Raw genomic sequence first — 14,988 nt, forward strand, 5'->3', positions numbered from 1 at the left:
CCTGCTGGAGGGGCTGGGCCCTGCTCTGTGTGTGTGTGTGTGTGTGTGTGTGAGTGTCCCTGCTGGGCCCTGCTGTGTGTGTGTGTGTGTGTCCCTGCTGCCCCCTGCTGGAGGGGCTGGGCCCTGCTGTGTGTGTGTGTCCCTGCTGCCCCCTGCTGGAGGGGCTGGGCCCTGCTCTGTGTGTGTGTGTGTGTGTGTGTGAGTGTCCCTGCTGCCCCCTGCTGGAGGAGACGGGCCCTGCTCTGTGTGTGTGTGTGTGTGTGTGTGTGTGTGTGAGTGAGTGTCCCTGCTGCCCCCTGCTGGAGGAGACGGGCCCTGCTCTGTGTGTGTGTGTGTGAGTGTCCCTGCTGCCCCCTGCTGGAGGGGCTGGGCCCTGCTGTGTGTGTGTGTGTGTGTCCCTGCTGCCCCCTGCTGGAGGAGACGGGCCCTGCTGTGTGTGTGTGTGTGTGTGTGAGTGTCCCTGCTGCCCCCTGCTGGAGGAGACAGGCCCTGCTCTGTGTGTGTGTGTGTGTGTGAGTGTCCCTGCTGCCCCCTGCTGGAGGGGCTGGGCCCTGCTCTGTGTGTGTGTGTGTGTGTGTGTGTGTGTGTCCCTGCTGCCCCCTGCTGGAGGAGACGGGCCCTGCTCTGTGTGTGTGTGTGTGGCTGAGGGACAAGGTCTGGAGCCCATGACAGAACAGCAGTGCTGCTCCGTTGTGTCGCAGCCACACCACAACGGCTGCCTTGCTGCACAGCCCCAGCGGCAGGGTGGTACCGGTGTTGCGCGCTGGGCTTGCCGCGGTGTCCCAGCGGCGGTGCGGGGTGTGTTCTCCTTACGTGCGGGGGGGATGTCAGCCCTGCCCGGCTGTGGTCACGTGACCAGGGTTGTGGTGCCGAGGGACTGTGCTGCTGTCTGATTGTGGTCCAGGCGCATGAGGCCCCTGTGAGGTGGGGCGTGGGCTGGTTATACAGGGACCCCTTGTCCGGCCCTGAGATGCAGCCACCTCTGGGGTGGGGCTCTGGGCCTGGTTACGCAGGGAACCCTGCTGAGATGCAGCCACCTCTGGGGTGGGGCTCTGGGCCTGGTTACGCAGGGAACCCTGCTGAGATGCAGCCACCTCTGGGGTGTGGCACCAGCCTGTCCAGCCCCCACTCCCTTGCCCCCCACTCAGATCTGTTCCCCCCCAATTGACCAGGGAAGGAGCTGGCCGGTGAGCTGGAGAGGTTGAAAGAGGCTGAGAGGGAGGAGGAGAGATGGGGGGGGAGACGGTTGGGGGAGATCGAGGAGAAGAAGGAAGGACGGGGCGGGGGATGGAGGAGCTCCTTGCTGGGATGACCAGCTGGTAAGCCCACTCCCACCCCCCAGTGGAGGGGGAGAAGGAGAGAAAGGGTTAAAAGTTCAAGGCCAATGGGGTGATTTAAAGGGCCAGGCACATCTCTTCTTTTGGGGGGTGTTCTTTGAGGAATTGGGGGGGATAGGATGGGGGGGTTCATTCCAGGGTCCGGCCATATTGGTGGCTATTCCAGACAGCCAGACCACCTCCACCCCCCACCTGGGTCCCCAGTGTCTTCCCACACCCTGTATCCCTTCAGGGTGTGCTGGGGACTCCTTCAGGTATCCTTAGTCAGCAGCTGTTGCTTTAAGAAACTCCCCTCCCTGCTTCCTCCCTCCCCCTTCTGCTGCCCCCCATGCACACTGGCTAGAGCAGGGAGCCCGGACTCCTGGGTTCTCACCCTGGCTCTGGGAGGGGAGTGGGGCCTAGTGGTTAGAGCAGAGGGGCTGGGAGCCCGGACTCCTGGGTTCTCACCCTGGCTCTGGGAGGGGAGTGGGGCCTAGTGGTTAGAGCAGAGGGGCTGGGAGCCCGGACTCCTGGGTTCTCACCCTGGCTCTGGGAGGGGAGTGGGGCCTAGTGGTTAGAGCAGAGGGGCTGGGAGCCCGGACTCCTGGGTTCTCACCCTGGCTCTGGGAGGGGAGTGGGGCCTAGTGGTTAGAGCAGAGGGGCTGGGAGCCCGGACTCCTGGGTTCTCACCCTGGCTCTGGGAGGGGAGTGCGGACTAGTGGTTAGAGCAAGGAGGCTGGTAGTCAGTCGTATCTGCTTCAAGACAGCCAGTTCCCCCGCTCTGGGGCTGATTGGGCCTGATGCCCCCTAGCGGGGAAAGGCCCTGTGCCCCACAAACTGTCCAGATTATTTCTGGTGGCAGAGTCTGGGAGGGTCAAGTTGCATTCCAGATGTGTGTGTGTGTGTGTGTGTGTGTGTGTGTGTGTGTCCCTGCTGCCCCCTGCTGGAGGGAATGGGCCTTACTCTGTGTGTGTGTGTGTGCGTGTGCGTGCGTTTGGCCTTGGTGTGTCATTGTACCTGCTGTGTGTGTGACTGAGTCTCTCTGCTTGCATGGGCCAGCTTTGTATGTGTGTTACTGTGTGCTGTACGCGTGTGCTCGCTCTCTGTTGTTGTGTCTCCGTTTTACAACACCACTCAGTAGCTGAGTGGTGTTGTGTCCCAATCTCCGTGTTAGGTTGTGTATCTTTTTCTCAGTGTGTGCCCCCCCCCCCCGACGCTGTGTCTCCACATGGCCAGGTGGCTGTGTGTCATTGTGTTGCTCTCGGTGGGTGTCACGGGGTTGTGGGGTGTCTCTCTGGGCGATATTGTGTATGGCTGTGTCATTGTGTTGCTCTGAGTCTTGTGCAAGGGGTCTGTGGGAGGTGCTCCGTGTGTCTGTGCATTGCACAGGGGCTGTGGGTCGCTGGCTCCGGTCCCCGCTCCCTATGGGACCCCCAACAACCCCCCTTCAGGGGTCAGGCAGAGCCAGCAAGACAGTCTGCTGCCATGGCAACGGGGCCTAACACAGCCCAGAGCCTGACCCCCGCCCCCATTAACCCTTCCTGGTCCAGGCCCTGCTCCCACCCCCCAGCTCAGTCAGTGGCCCTCAGTCCCAAGCCGCAGCCCCCTGCTAGCCCAGCCCTGGGCACCCCCCACCCCAGCTCTCCCCATTTCGTCTGTAGTGAGTAAGTTGCAAGCCTGGGGAGAGAACCCAGGAGTTCTGGCTCTCCCCAACCCCCCTGCTCTCCCACTCCCCTCCCAGAGCCAGGGAGAGAACCCAGGAGTCCTAGCTCCCAGCCCCCCCTGCTCAAACCACTAGAGTCTAGACCCCTCGCCTGAGGTTAATTCACCCCGTTCATGGGATGGTATTAACATGATGGAACAGTTTCACCCAGACGAGCGAACATGGCAGTTTTAACTCAGTGAAACACAATGCAGTGTGTGTGTGACCTGCGTTACACCTTTGTGTATAACACCCTTGAGTGTTAACACAACTCTCTGATTGTGGAGTGCCGCATGAGTTTCTCCACACACAGGAGCGTTGGCACCACGACTGTGTGGTCACACAAGCGTGTCCCCACACACAGGAGATTTGAGAGGATTGTGTAGTATCACACAGGTGTGCATGCACACACTGGAATAATAACACAGTGACTGACACGTCACACAAGTGTGTCCACACAAAGATACATGGGCACATCAACACCATGCTTATGGAGTGTCACACACCCAGGCACACCCACACAATGATTGTGTAGTGTCACACAACTGTATGGACACCCAGCACACCCACACAATGATTGTGTAGTGTCACACAACTGTATGGACACCCAGCACACCCACACAATGATTGTGTAGTGTCACACAACTGTATGGACACCCAGCACACCCACACAATGATTGTGTAGTGTCACACAACTGTATGGACACCCAGCACACCAACACAATAATTGTGTAGTGTCACACAACTGTATGGACACCCAGCACACCCACACAATGATTGTGTAGTGTCACACAACTGTATGGACACCCAGCACACCCACACAATGATTGTGTAGTGTCACACAACTGTATGGACACCCAGCACACCCACACAATGATTGTGCACTATCACACAAATGTGTAGACAAACAGATGTGTCAACAGAGCCGTTTGTGTGCGCGTTATCCGTGCTGAGCCAATCTGAGTCTAACTCCAACACCCTTGCCTTTTGTGTTAACTACACACTGTCCAACAACCACCCCCGCCGTTGCCTGTGAAGTGAGGGGTGCAAACACACAGCTGCGTCACCCCAACAAGGCTTGTGCTTCACCGCAGGGGCCCCCCTTCCTTAAACACAACCTCAGTGACATGTAGGGCGCCCAGATAGCAAGTGAGAAAAATCGGGATGGGGGTGGAGGGTAATAGGTGCCTGGATAAGGAAAAGCCCCGAATATCGGGACTGTCCCTATGAAATCGGGAGGTCTGGTCACCCTAGTGACAAGGGACTTTCCCTTTGGGAGGGAAAACTATCCTTGTGAGCCCCGCCCCCTCCCTCATAGCCCCACCCCAACCCCACACTTCCTGGGGCAATGGGGAGGGGGGTCCCGCAGCCCCACCCCAGAAAGACACAGGCCGGCAGGGAAGCCACCGACCATTGCCAAGCCGAGCCCGGCCAAAAACCGGCCCAGCAAAACTCCGAATGAAGATCCAGGGATAGAAGCCAGGAGTCCTGGCTCCCAGCGCCCCCATTCTAACTCACGAGACCCCACTCCCCTCCCAGAGCTGGGGGGAGAACCCAGGAGTCCTGGCTCCCCCCCCCACCCCATTGTGACCACTCCCCTCCCCTCCCAGAGCTGGGGAGAGAAGCCAGGAGCCAGATGCCCCAACCACTAGGCGCCACTGCCCCCCCCCGGCGCCGGTCTCTGGGGGCGATGCCATGGGGGGCTGGGGGCTCGAGGCTGGTGCCCAGCCCGGCGCTGCCGATCCGCCCCCGGGGGGGGGAGGAGAGAGTTAACCACAGGGCCGGCTGCTCCTTGGATGCCAGCCCAGCTCTGTTCTTGTTACCCACAATCCTTCATTTCCCCCCCCCTTCTCTGGCACCGACCGGATCCCTGGCACCGAGGTTGGTCCGACAGTCCCCCCCAGCTGGACCTCCCTCCCCGCCACCCTCCCTCCCTACTCCCCCCCGGGCACCGCCTGGCAGCCCTGCCCAGCCCCACAGCCCCCGCGCGCCATCCTTCCACTCCTCCTCTCACCCCCTTTTCTCCTTCCTTTCTTCCCCGCAGCTCGGCCGCGCCCGGGACCCAGCCGGAGCCCTCGGGCCCATCCTGGGGAGATTTCAGGGTGAGCGTCTCCCCCCTCCTCCGTCGCCCCTTTTCAGCTCGGCCAGGGCTGCGGGTCGGGCGTGAGGGGCATCGGCACAGCGGTGGGTGGGAGCCGAGGGCTGGGCTAGAAGGGGGCTGCGGGTCGGGATTGAGGGGCACCGGCGGAGCTGTGGGGGTGGGGAGCCAAGGGGGCTGAGGGTCGGGATTGAGGGGCACCGGCGGAGCTGTGGGGGTGGGGAGCCCAGGGGGGTGCGGGTCGGGATTGAGGGGCACCGGCGGAGCTGTGGGGGTGGGGAGCCCAGGGGGCTGCGGGTCGGGATTGAGGGGCACCGGCAGAGCTGTGGGGGTGGGGAGCCAAGGGGGGTGCGGGTCGGGATTGAGGGGCACCGGCGGAGCTGTGGGGGTGGGGAGCCCAGGGGGCTGCGGGTCGGGATTGAGGGGCACCGGCGGAGCTGTGGGGGTGGGGAGCCCAGGGGGCTGCGGGTCGGGATTGAGGGGCACCGGCGGAGCTGTGGGGGTGGGGAGCCCAGGGGCTGCGGGTCGGGATTGAGGGGCACTGGCGGAGCTGTGGGGGTGGGGAGCCCATGGGGGTCTGGGTCGGGATTGAGGGGCACCGGCGGAGCTCTGGGGGTGGGGAGCCAAGGGGGGTGCGGGTCGGGATTGAGGGGCACCGGCGGAGCTGTGGGGGTGGGGAGCCCATGGGGGTGTGGGTCGGGATTGAGGGGCACCGGCGGAGCTGTGGGGGTGGGGAGCCAAGGGGGCTGCGGGTCGGGATTGAGGGGCACCGGCGGAGCTGTGGGGGTGGGGAGCCCAGGGGGCTGCGGGTCGGGATTGAGGGGCACCGGCGGAGCTGTGGGGGTGGGGAGCCAAGGGGGGTGTGGGTCAGGATTGAGGGGCACCGGCGGAGCTGTGGGGGTGGGGAGCCCAGGGGGCTGCGGGTCGGGATTGAGGGGCACCGGCGGAGCTGTGGGGGTGGGGAGCCCATGGGGGTGCGGGTCGGGATTGAGGGGCACCGGCGGAGCTGTGGGGGTGGGGAGCCAAGGGGGGTGCGGGTCGGGATTGAGGGGCACCGGCGGAGCTGTGGGGGTGGGGAGCCCATGGGGGTGCGGGTCGGGATTGAGGGGCACCGGCGGAGCTGTGGGGGTGGGGAGCCAAGGGGGCTGCGGGTCGGGATTGAGGGGCACCGGCGGAGCTGTGGGGGTGGGGAGCCCATGGGGGTGCGGGTCGGGATTGAGGGGCACCGGCGGAGCTGTGGGGGTGGGGAGCCAAGGGGGGTGCGGGTCGGGATTGAGGGGCACCGGTGGAGCTGTGGGGGTGGGGAGCCCAGGGGGCTGCGGGTCGGGATTGAGGGGCACCGGCAGAGCTGTAAGGGGGGACCCCTATTTGTTCAGATCCCTGGATCACAGCAGGGAGAGCATGTGACGGGCCCACAGGAGTCTTGGCTGGACAGACGGACGTGGGGGGGCGGGGGCCGGGGCAGCTCGCACTGGGCGCCGGATACAAAATGGCGGCTGGTTGGTTGCGCCCCACCCCCAGCCTGAAGAGTTGGGGAGCGGGACAATTTGGGGTTAACCCTTCTGATGCCAGGAGGATTTTAAGTTCCCTGGCCTACCCCTGCACCTGCTTGCTGGGCCCCTCACTCCCGACCCACAGCCCCCCGCCAGCCGAGCCCCGGGTCCACCCCCCAGCCCTGCCAGTGCCCCTCACTCCCGACCCGCAGCCCCCCGCCAGCCCAGCCCCGGGTCCACCCCCCAGCCCTGCCGGTGCCCCTCACTCCCGACCCGCAGCCCCCCGCCAGCCGAGCCCCGGGTCCACCCCCCAGCCCTGCCAGTGCCCCTCACTCCCGACCCGCAGCCCCCCGCCAGCCCAGCCCCGGGTCCACCCCCCAGCCCTGCCGGTGCCCCTCACTCCCGACCCGCAGCCCCCCGCCAGCCCAGCCCCGGGTCCACCCCCCAGCTCTGCCGGTGCCCCTCACTCCCGACCCACAGCCCCCCGCCAGCCCAGCCCTGGGCTCCCCCACCCCAGCCCTGCCGTTGCCCCTCACTCCCGACCCGCAGCCCCCCGCCAACCCAGCCCCAGGTCCACCCCCCAGCTCTGCCGTTGCCCCTCACTCCCGACCCGCAGCCCCCCGCCAGCCCAGCCCTGGGCTCCGCCCTCCCAGCCCTGCCGTTGCCCCTCACTCCCGACCCGCAGCCCCCCGCCAACCCAGCCCCGGGTCCACCCCCCAGCTCTGCCGGTGCCCCTCACTCCCGACCCGCAGCCCCCTACCAGCCCAGCCCCGGGTCCACCCCCCAGCTCTGCTGTACCAGCCCTGGGCTGCATTGCAGGTCTAGACCGCGACGGATCAGCTTGTCAGGAATTCCTGCCGAGGGTCAGATCCGGAAGCAGCTCTAGACAGGGTGGATCTGGCTGCAGGGGGTGGAAAGGGTCTGAAGATTGAGGGGTCCCTGCCCCCCCATCCCACCCCAACCCCCCTGTAATCCCAGCTTCTAGCATCAGGAGAGAACGCCTGAGTCCTGCCGCCCCTTCTCCAGGCCTGTCTGTTGCCTCGGCCCTGGCAGAATGACTGAGGGCTGGGGGCTGCGGGTCGGGAGTGAGGGGCACTGGCAGGCCTCGGGGGGAGCCTAGGGCTGGGCTCGCAGGGGGCTGCAGGGCGGGAGTGAGGGGCACTGGCAGGGTGGGGGGGTGGGACAGAGGAGGGTTGCTGGGCACGCGGGGAGGGACCTGGCCCGTTGCCAAGCGCCCGGAGGCCGTTGCTAGGGAACCAGGTTCCCTTGGCAGCCGACCGGCTCTTTCACTTTTGCTGAGTGGCGCGGAAGAGGGAGGGGCTGAACCCGTTGGGGAGGGGCTGAGGGGGAAGGGAGGGTCCCCTATCTGCCCCCCCATTGACACCCCCCTTACCCCCTCCCGCTCATAGAACAGAGCCATAGACCCTGCCCCCATAGACCCCGCCCATTGACTCCACCCCCTTAGGAATCCTAATCCCATAGGCCCCTCCCCCTTATAGAACCCTGCCCTAGACCCCGCCCCTCACTGACCAGGCCCCTTAGGACCCCCCACTCCTCATAGGCCCCTTCCCCTCATGGAGAACCATCATCGACTGTCCCCTTAGGGCCACCCCACCCCATCATTGGCCTCGCCACTTTCTGGACTCCACCCTTAAGGACCCTCCTCCCATTGGCCCCACCCCCAATGGGCCCCACCCCCTTGTGGAATGCTCCTCCCTTTACGGAATCGACTCCCATTGGCCCCCCCTCCATTGACTCCACCCCATTAACCCCGCCCAGTCCCATCAGCCCCACCCCCAATAGGCCCCACCCCTAATGGAATGTTCTTATTGACTCCTCCCCTTTATGAAATTGAGCCCTCTTAGCCTCTCTGTCCATTGGCCCCACCCATTTTGGGAACACCCCCCATTGACCTTGCCCGCTTCATCGACCGCCCCTTTTTGACCCATCCCCCAACCCCCCTACCCCACTGATCTCCAGGGGTGGAGAGTGACAGCTGGAGTCCTGAGGGGGGAAAGGAGGCCCCCCACCCCGGGAGAGGCATTTCCCTGTGGGGGGGTTGTTTAGACTGGGTCTCCCCATCCCCCCATGTCCTCCACCCCACCTTGCTCTACTTGGGGGGGGAAGGCTGCCAGGGCGCTTGGCAGGGTATCTGGGGGCTCTGGGGATGGGGCAATGGAGGGGGGCAGTCTGGGGGGCTGCCAGATGCGGGGGCTCTCGCTGGTTTAGAGGAGGCAGATGCTCTCAGGCTGGTTGTATTTGGCTGACAGGCCTGGGGGGTATTTCTGGTGGGGGGGTGTCTGTCTCCGGTGGGGGGGCTCGCTGAGGGGTGGTGTCTGCTGTGTGCGGTGATGTGAATTCATTACAGCCCGGGGAAGGGGAGGCGGGCACCGACCTGCCGGCCAGACAATGGCAGCGGTCACCACGGCAACGCGCCCAGCCATGCCAGCCCCCCCCCAACCCCCCCGCTCGCTGGGGGAGGCATGACAGACAGACACAGCTCCCCCCACCTCGAATGGCCCCTCCCCCGGGCTGGGTGTTTGGGGGGGTATTGCTCATTAAGGGCCCCTGCTTTGCCCCGAGGCCCCCCAGCCCCGTGCACCCCCATTACAGCCCAGGTGCCGGGTGGGATGGGGGGGTGTTGGCAGCAGTGCCCACTGTCTGGGGCGGGCGTCAGGGACCTGGCACCGTGCCATGCTCTGGGCATTTTCCTCCGTCTGCGACTCTCCTTTCCATTGTCTGCTTCGTTCCCTCACACCCTGGCAGCGCCCCCCCAGTCCTTCCTTTCTCTTTCCTCCCCCCCCGCCTCCTGCCATGTCCGTCCATCCATCCATCCATCCTGTGTCCCCCACCCCGACCTTCGAGAGAAGCAGTCACGCTCTCTTTCTCCCCCTGGGCACCCGCCAAAATCTGACCCCCAAACATCAGGGGGAAGGTATAAAGCATGGGGGAAGGGGGCTGTCCCGTCCTTCCTTCCATCCGTCTGTCCTGTCTGCCCCCCTAGAATGGCCAGTGACTGAAAAGGCAAGGTAAGCGGCGGCGGGGGGGGGGGGTTTCCTCTTCTTCCCCCTTTCCGCTTGCGTCCTCTCCTTTCTTCCCCCCCCACCCGGGAGGCAGGGGGTCTCGCATGGGGGGTGGGGAGTGGTGAGAGACGGGTCCCCTCATGGGGGTGTGCCAGGATTTGGGATGATGGTTCTGGTGGAGGCAGGGACAAGGGAGGGGCCTCATGGGACGTGCGGGAAATCATAGGACCTCAGACATGATTATCATCAGAGAACCCAGGAGACCTGGCTCCCAGCCCCACCCCTCTGCGCTAACCACTAGACTCCCCTCCCCTCCCAGAGCCGGGGATCTCAGAGCTAAATTTGGGGAAAATGCTCCTAGATAAGTGAGGCTGAGAAACCCAGAACTGGGCGAGATTCCCTGGGCAGGGAACTCGGGGCTGTGGGGAGCCCAGGGCTGGGCTAGCAGGGGGCTGCAGGTTGGGAGTGAGTGGCAGGGCTGGGCTGGCAGACGCAGTGACTCTAGGGGGCGTTAATCTTCCCCAGTTCCCCCCTGTGATGACATCCCTGCTGGGGGTGCAGCCTGGTCACTGCTCCCAGCTTGCGTCCGGGCCGTCCGGGGTGAGAGCATGGGAGGGACGTGGGTCAGAGCTGGGCAGCTGGCAGTCAGGGCTAGCTCCCGTGCCCACTGAGTGCTATTTATTAGGGGTATTACGGTAGCCCCCAACAGCCCCAATGCTGGTGCCAGACCCCATCGCGCCAGGCACTGTACGTTATGAGTTATTTATTAGGGGTGGTATGACTCCCTCCTTTAGTCAGCCCCCAGACTCCCTCCTGAGCCTACCCTTCTACTCCCCCAGCCCTCTCTGCTCCGCTCCCTGCAGAGCGGCAGGGCGATCCGTCCCCCGCTGGTTGGCCCTGTCCTGGCGAGTGAGTTTGCCAGCGTCTCCTCTGATTCCCCATTGATATGGGCCGGCCTTGGACTGTCTGTTCAGGGACCTGTTCAGTTCCTTCCCCTCTCAGACAGCTGGGTGGCATGCACACACCTGTGTCTCTTGGCCTGCCCGGAGAGTGAGTATAATCCTCTCCCCCCACACCGGGTCACTGGAGGGGGGGGGGAGGGGAACTGAGGCACACACAGTCTTCATCAAAATATTACCCAAACTGCCCACTTTGTCACACCTTGGCCAAGTCTTTTAACCCCTCTGTGCCTCAGTTTCCCCATCTGTGCTAGCATAGCCCTGCCCCACTGTAATGCTGGGAGCATAAATACCTTGACTCCTGCAAAGTGGTCTGAGAGCTGCTGGTGAGAAACCCCACCTATGGAAGCCCTGGGTGGTATTCATAGGTTATAGATTCTAACCCGTAAATATGATCTTCATTAAGGGCCAGTATAGTTAAGCATCGTTACGTTATGATAAGTGTGTAAACAGACAGTAAAATGCATAGAGGGGTGGCTTATCCTATCAAATAAAAATACCATCCCATAAAATGTACCTTACATCACACGGTGTCTCTATTATATTTTGTTTTATGTTTTCTATTCTAACACAGAGATCTAGTCAGGATGCAGAGATTATGATGTTTAAGCTTCATATTATATTATATATTTATATTTATTTATTTATTAAACAGTGCCTAAACATACTTTACAGTAATATAGAACTTTATAAGAATATATAATATAAAATGAAATACAGTATATGGATAGCATGAGTTTTTATATTTTACATTTAATTGAACAGTGCTGGAACATACTTAATTTAATATTGAGTGTGTTTTTAATTATGTTTTCCATTTAATTAACAATGCTTAAACAGAGTTTATATTAATATAGAGCATGTTTATCTGTTAGAATATGTTTGTAATATAAAACCAAAAATGAAATATAGTATAGAGCTAGTCTATATTATATTATATTAACAATCCTTAAACATAAATTACAGTAATATAGAACTTGTTTATCTGTACAAATTTATAATATAAAATTAAATATTGTGTATAAACAGTATAAACGTTTTTATATTATATTTTACATTTAATTTAACAATACTTACACATACTTTAGGTTAATACAGAGTAAGTAAGAGTTTTTATATTAGGTTTGACGATGCTTAAACATATGCTACATTAATATAGACTATGGGGTTTTATGTTATGTTTTGTATTTAACAATGCTTAAACCTAGGTGACATTACGATAGAACCTGTTTATCTGCTAAGATATGGAATACATGACCTAGAACGAAATCGAGTCCATCAATAGTCTGTATTATGTCATATGAGCGACCAGGCAGGGAAGGGGCTCTCTTTTCTTGGGGAGAGGGGACGCTCTGGAGCCAGGCCGAGCGGTGCTGCGGGACCGGGACAGGCCGGGCAGAGCAGATTGTGCAGCATAAGCAGGTCGCCCGTGGCGGCAGGGCCCAGTCGAGGCGCAGCGACCCGGGAACCCCCCTGCAGTCCTAGGACACGGGGTGAGTGGGTTCTGGGTGGTCGGAATGAGCCAGACACCAGCATCTCTGTGCAGCCAGCCTGTGAGTCTCGGTGTCAAGCACCACGCTGCGCACCTAGGCTATTCTGTGATGCTTGTGGGCCATACACAACCAGCCGTCACGTTGCACCCTACCACACCTGCCGGCAAATCCACCGTGGCTCCCGTGTAGGATCCCCCCCTCCACACAGCTCGGTTCTGCTCCCTGCCACCCTGCAGCGCACCCCCCCCCCGCAGTCCGTTCTCAGATTGTTCCCCCCCATTCCCTTCCCCCCCACGACCTTACCTTCTTCCTCCCTCACCCAACCTGTAGTCTCCAGTGGGCTTCTTGCCAGGTGGGTGCTCCCTTTGCCCTCACGCCCAGCAGGGGGCGTGCAATCCTACGAGAAACAGTGTGAAACAGGGGCACAAGGGGTGGGGGTTTTTAACCATAGAAATAGTCTCTTGCATTTGTCAGAATCTGGGAAAGTGTCAAAGAATTAAATGAAAACTCTGGGAGCCCGGACTCCTGGGTTCTCTCCCCAGCTCTGGGATGGGAGCGGGCCCTACTAGGTTAGAACGGAGGCGGAGGCTGGGAGCCAGGACGCCTGGCTTCTATTCCCTGCTCTGGGCATGTTCTGTTGTATTCAATATAGGAATGAAAAACGTTTTTGTTTTTCCAAGTTGAGAAATGTATTCCTTGCAAGACTATCTAATCTAATCTATCTATCTATCCACCCCCATACACACCCCTCTGTCTGTCCAGCCATCTCTCCCACCCCCCTTTCAGGTTCACCCCTGCTATCTGGCAGTCACAGTCTCATCTTGGATGGCTCCGAGGCCGGGGCTGCCAGCCGCCGGGTCCCGCCGCGGCATTGCCGGTTGCCATAAACCCGTAGATCCGAACTTGCGGTACGACTGCCTCACACAAGCTCGAGTCTGTGGGTATGTGTCGATCCTGGCCAGGACATCTGGAGACCGACCCCGGGCTGACTCCGCCCACCGGCATTGCAGGCCCGCCCACTCAGCCGTAGAGTTCACCCACCGGAATGGGGCCAGATCAGAACCTGCGCCCCCTAGAGGGGAAAGGCCCCGTGTCCCATTCCCCGTCCCCCTGAGCCCAGCAGTCCCCCCCCCCTCCCCGGGGCTGGATCAGAACCTGCGCCCCCTAGAGGGGAAAGGCCCCGTGTCCCATTCCCCGTCCCCCTGAGCCCAGCAGTCCCCGTCCCCCCCGGGGCTGGATCAGAACCTGCGCCCCCTAGAGGGGAAAGGCCCCGTGTCCCATTCCCCGTCCCCCTGAGCCCAGCAGTCCCCCCCCCCCCCCCGGGGCTGGATCAGAACCTGCGCCCCCTAGAGGGGAAAGGCCCCGTGTCCCCCCCCCCCGGGGCTGGATCAGAACCTGCGCCCCCTAGAGGGGAAAGGCCCCGTGTCCCATTCCCCGTCCCCCTGAGCCCAGCAGTCCCCCCCCCCCCCCCCCCCGGGGCTGGATCAGAACCTGCGCCCCCTAGAGGGGAAAGGCCCCGTGTCCCCCCCCCCGGGGCTGGATCAGAACCTGCGCCCCCTAGAGGGGAAAGGCCCCGTGTCCCATTCCCCGTCCCCCTGAGCCCAGCAGTCCCCCCCCCGGGGCTGGATCAGAACCTGCGCCCCCTAGAGGGGAAAGGCCCCGTGTCCCATTCCCCGTCCCCCTGAGCCCAGCAGTCCCCGTCCCCCCCGGGGCTGGATCAGAACCTGCGCCCCCTAGAGGGGAAAGGCCCCGTGTCCCATTCCCCGTCCCCCTGAGCCCAGCAGTCCCCGTCCCCCCCGGGGCTGGATCAGAACCTGCGCCCCCTAGAGGGAAAGGCCCCGTGTCCCATTCCCCATCCCCCTGAGCCCAGCAGTCCCCCCCCCACCCGGGGCTGGATCAGAACCTGCGCCCCCTAGAGGGGAAAGGCCCCGTGTCCCCCCCCCCCGGGGCTGGATCAGAACCTGCGCCCCCTAGAGGGGAAAGGCCCCGTGTCCCATTCCCCGTCCCCCTGAGCCCAGCAGTCCCCCCCCCCGGGGCTGGATCAGAACCTGCGCCCCCTAGAGGGGAAAGGCCCCGTGTCCCATTCCCCATCCCCCTGAGCCCAGCAGTCCCCCCCCCCGGGGCTGGATCAGAACCTGCGCCCCCTAGAGGGGAAAGGCCCCGTGTCCCCCCCCCCGGGGCTGGATCAGAACCTGCGCCCCCTAGGGGGGAAAGGCCCCGTGTCCCATTCCCCATCCCCCTGAGCCCAGCAGTCCCCCCCCCCGGGGCCAGATCAGAACCTGCGCCCCCTAGAGGGGAAAGGCCCCGTGTCCCATTCCCCGTCCCCCTGAGCCCAGCAGTCCCCGTCCCCCCCGGGGCTGGATCAGAACCTGCGCCCCCTAGAGGGAAAGGCCCCGTGTCCCATTCCCCATCCCCCTGAGCCCAGCAGTCCCCCCCCCACCCGGGGCTGGATCAGAACCTGCGCCCCCTAGAGGGAAAGGCCCCGTGTCCCATTCCCCGTCCCCCTGAGCCCAGCAGTCCCCCCCCCGGGGCTGGATCAGAACCTGCGCCCCCTAGAGGGGAAAGGCCCCGTGTCCCATTCCCCATCCCCCTGAGCCCAGCAGTCCCCCCCCCCGGGGCTGGATCAGAACCTGCGCCCCCTAGAGGGGAAAGGCCCCGTGTCCCATTCCCCATCCCCCTGAGCCCAGCAGTCCCCCCCCCCCCCGGGGCTGGATCAGAACCTGCGCCCCCTAGAGGGGAAAGGCCCCGTGTCCCCCCCCCCGGGGCTGGATCAGAACCTGCGCCCCCTAGGGGGGAAAGGCCCCGTGTCCCATTCCCCATCCCCCTGAGCCCAGCAGTCCCCCCCCCCCGGGGCCAGATCAGAACCTGCGCCCCCTAGAGGGGAAAGGCCCCATGTCCCCCCCC

General features: G+C 62.6%; 1 protein-coding gene across 6 annotated transcripts in view; it reads left to right on the forward strand.

The window, feature by feature from the left end:
* Nucleotides 1-14,988, forward strand: part of LOC125625664 (sperm acrosome membrane-associated protein 6) — a 55,437-nt gene that overhangs the window by 3,953 nt on the left and 36,496 nt on the right. Inside the window, exon 2 of one of the 6 annotated variants that reach the window (XM_048828011.2) lies at nucleotides 5,063-5,120. The exons of 1 other annotated variant lie outside the window; for it this stretch is intronic. Coding sequence is in view for 4 of the 5 variants with exons in the window: in XM_075122696.1 (XP_074978797.1) it covers nucleotides 4,655-5,120 (466 nt within the window). In the remaining variant the exon portion in view is untranslated. Of the gene's footprint in view, nucleotides 1-1,444; nucleotides 5,121-14,988 lie in introns of those variants that run through there. 4 more of the 6 variants (XM_075122696.1, XM_075122695.1, XM_075122690.1 and 1 more) reach the window with 4 other exon arrangements.

The sequence above is a fragment of the Caretta caretta genome, chromosome 24, assembly GCF_965140235.1.
Source record: "Caretta caretta isolate rCarCar2 chromosome 24, rCarCar1.hap1, whole genome shotgun sequence".
NCBI classification, from domain to species: Eukaryota; Metazoa; Chordata; order Testudines; family Cheloniidae; genus Caretta; species Caretta caretta.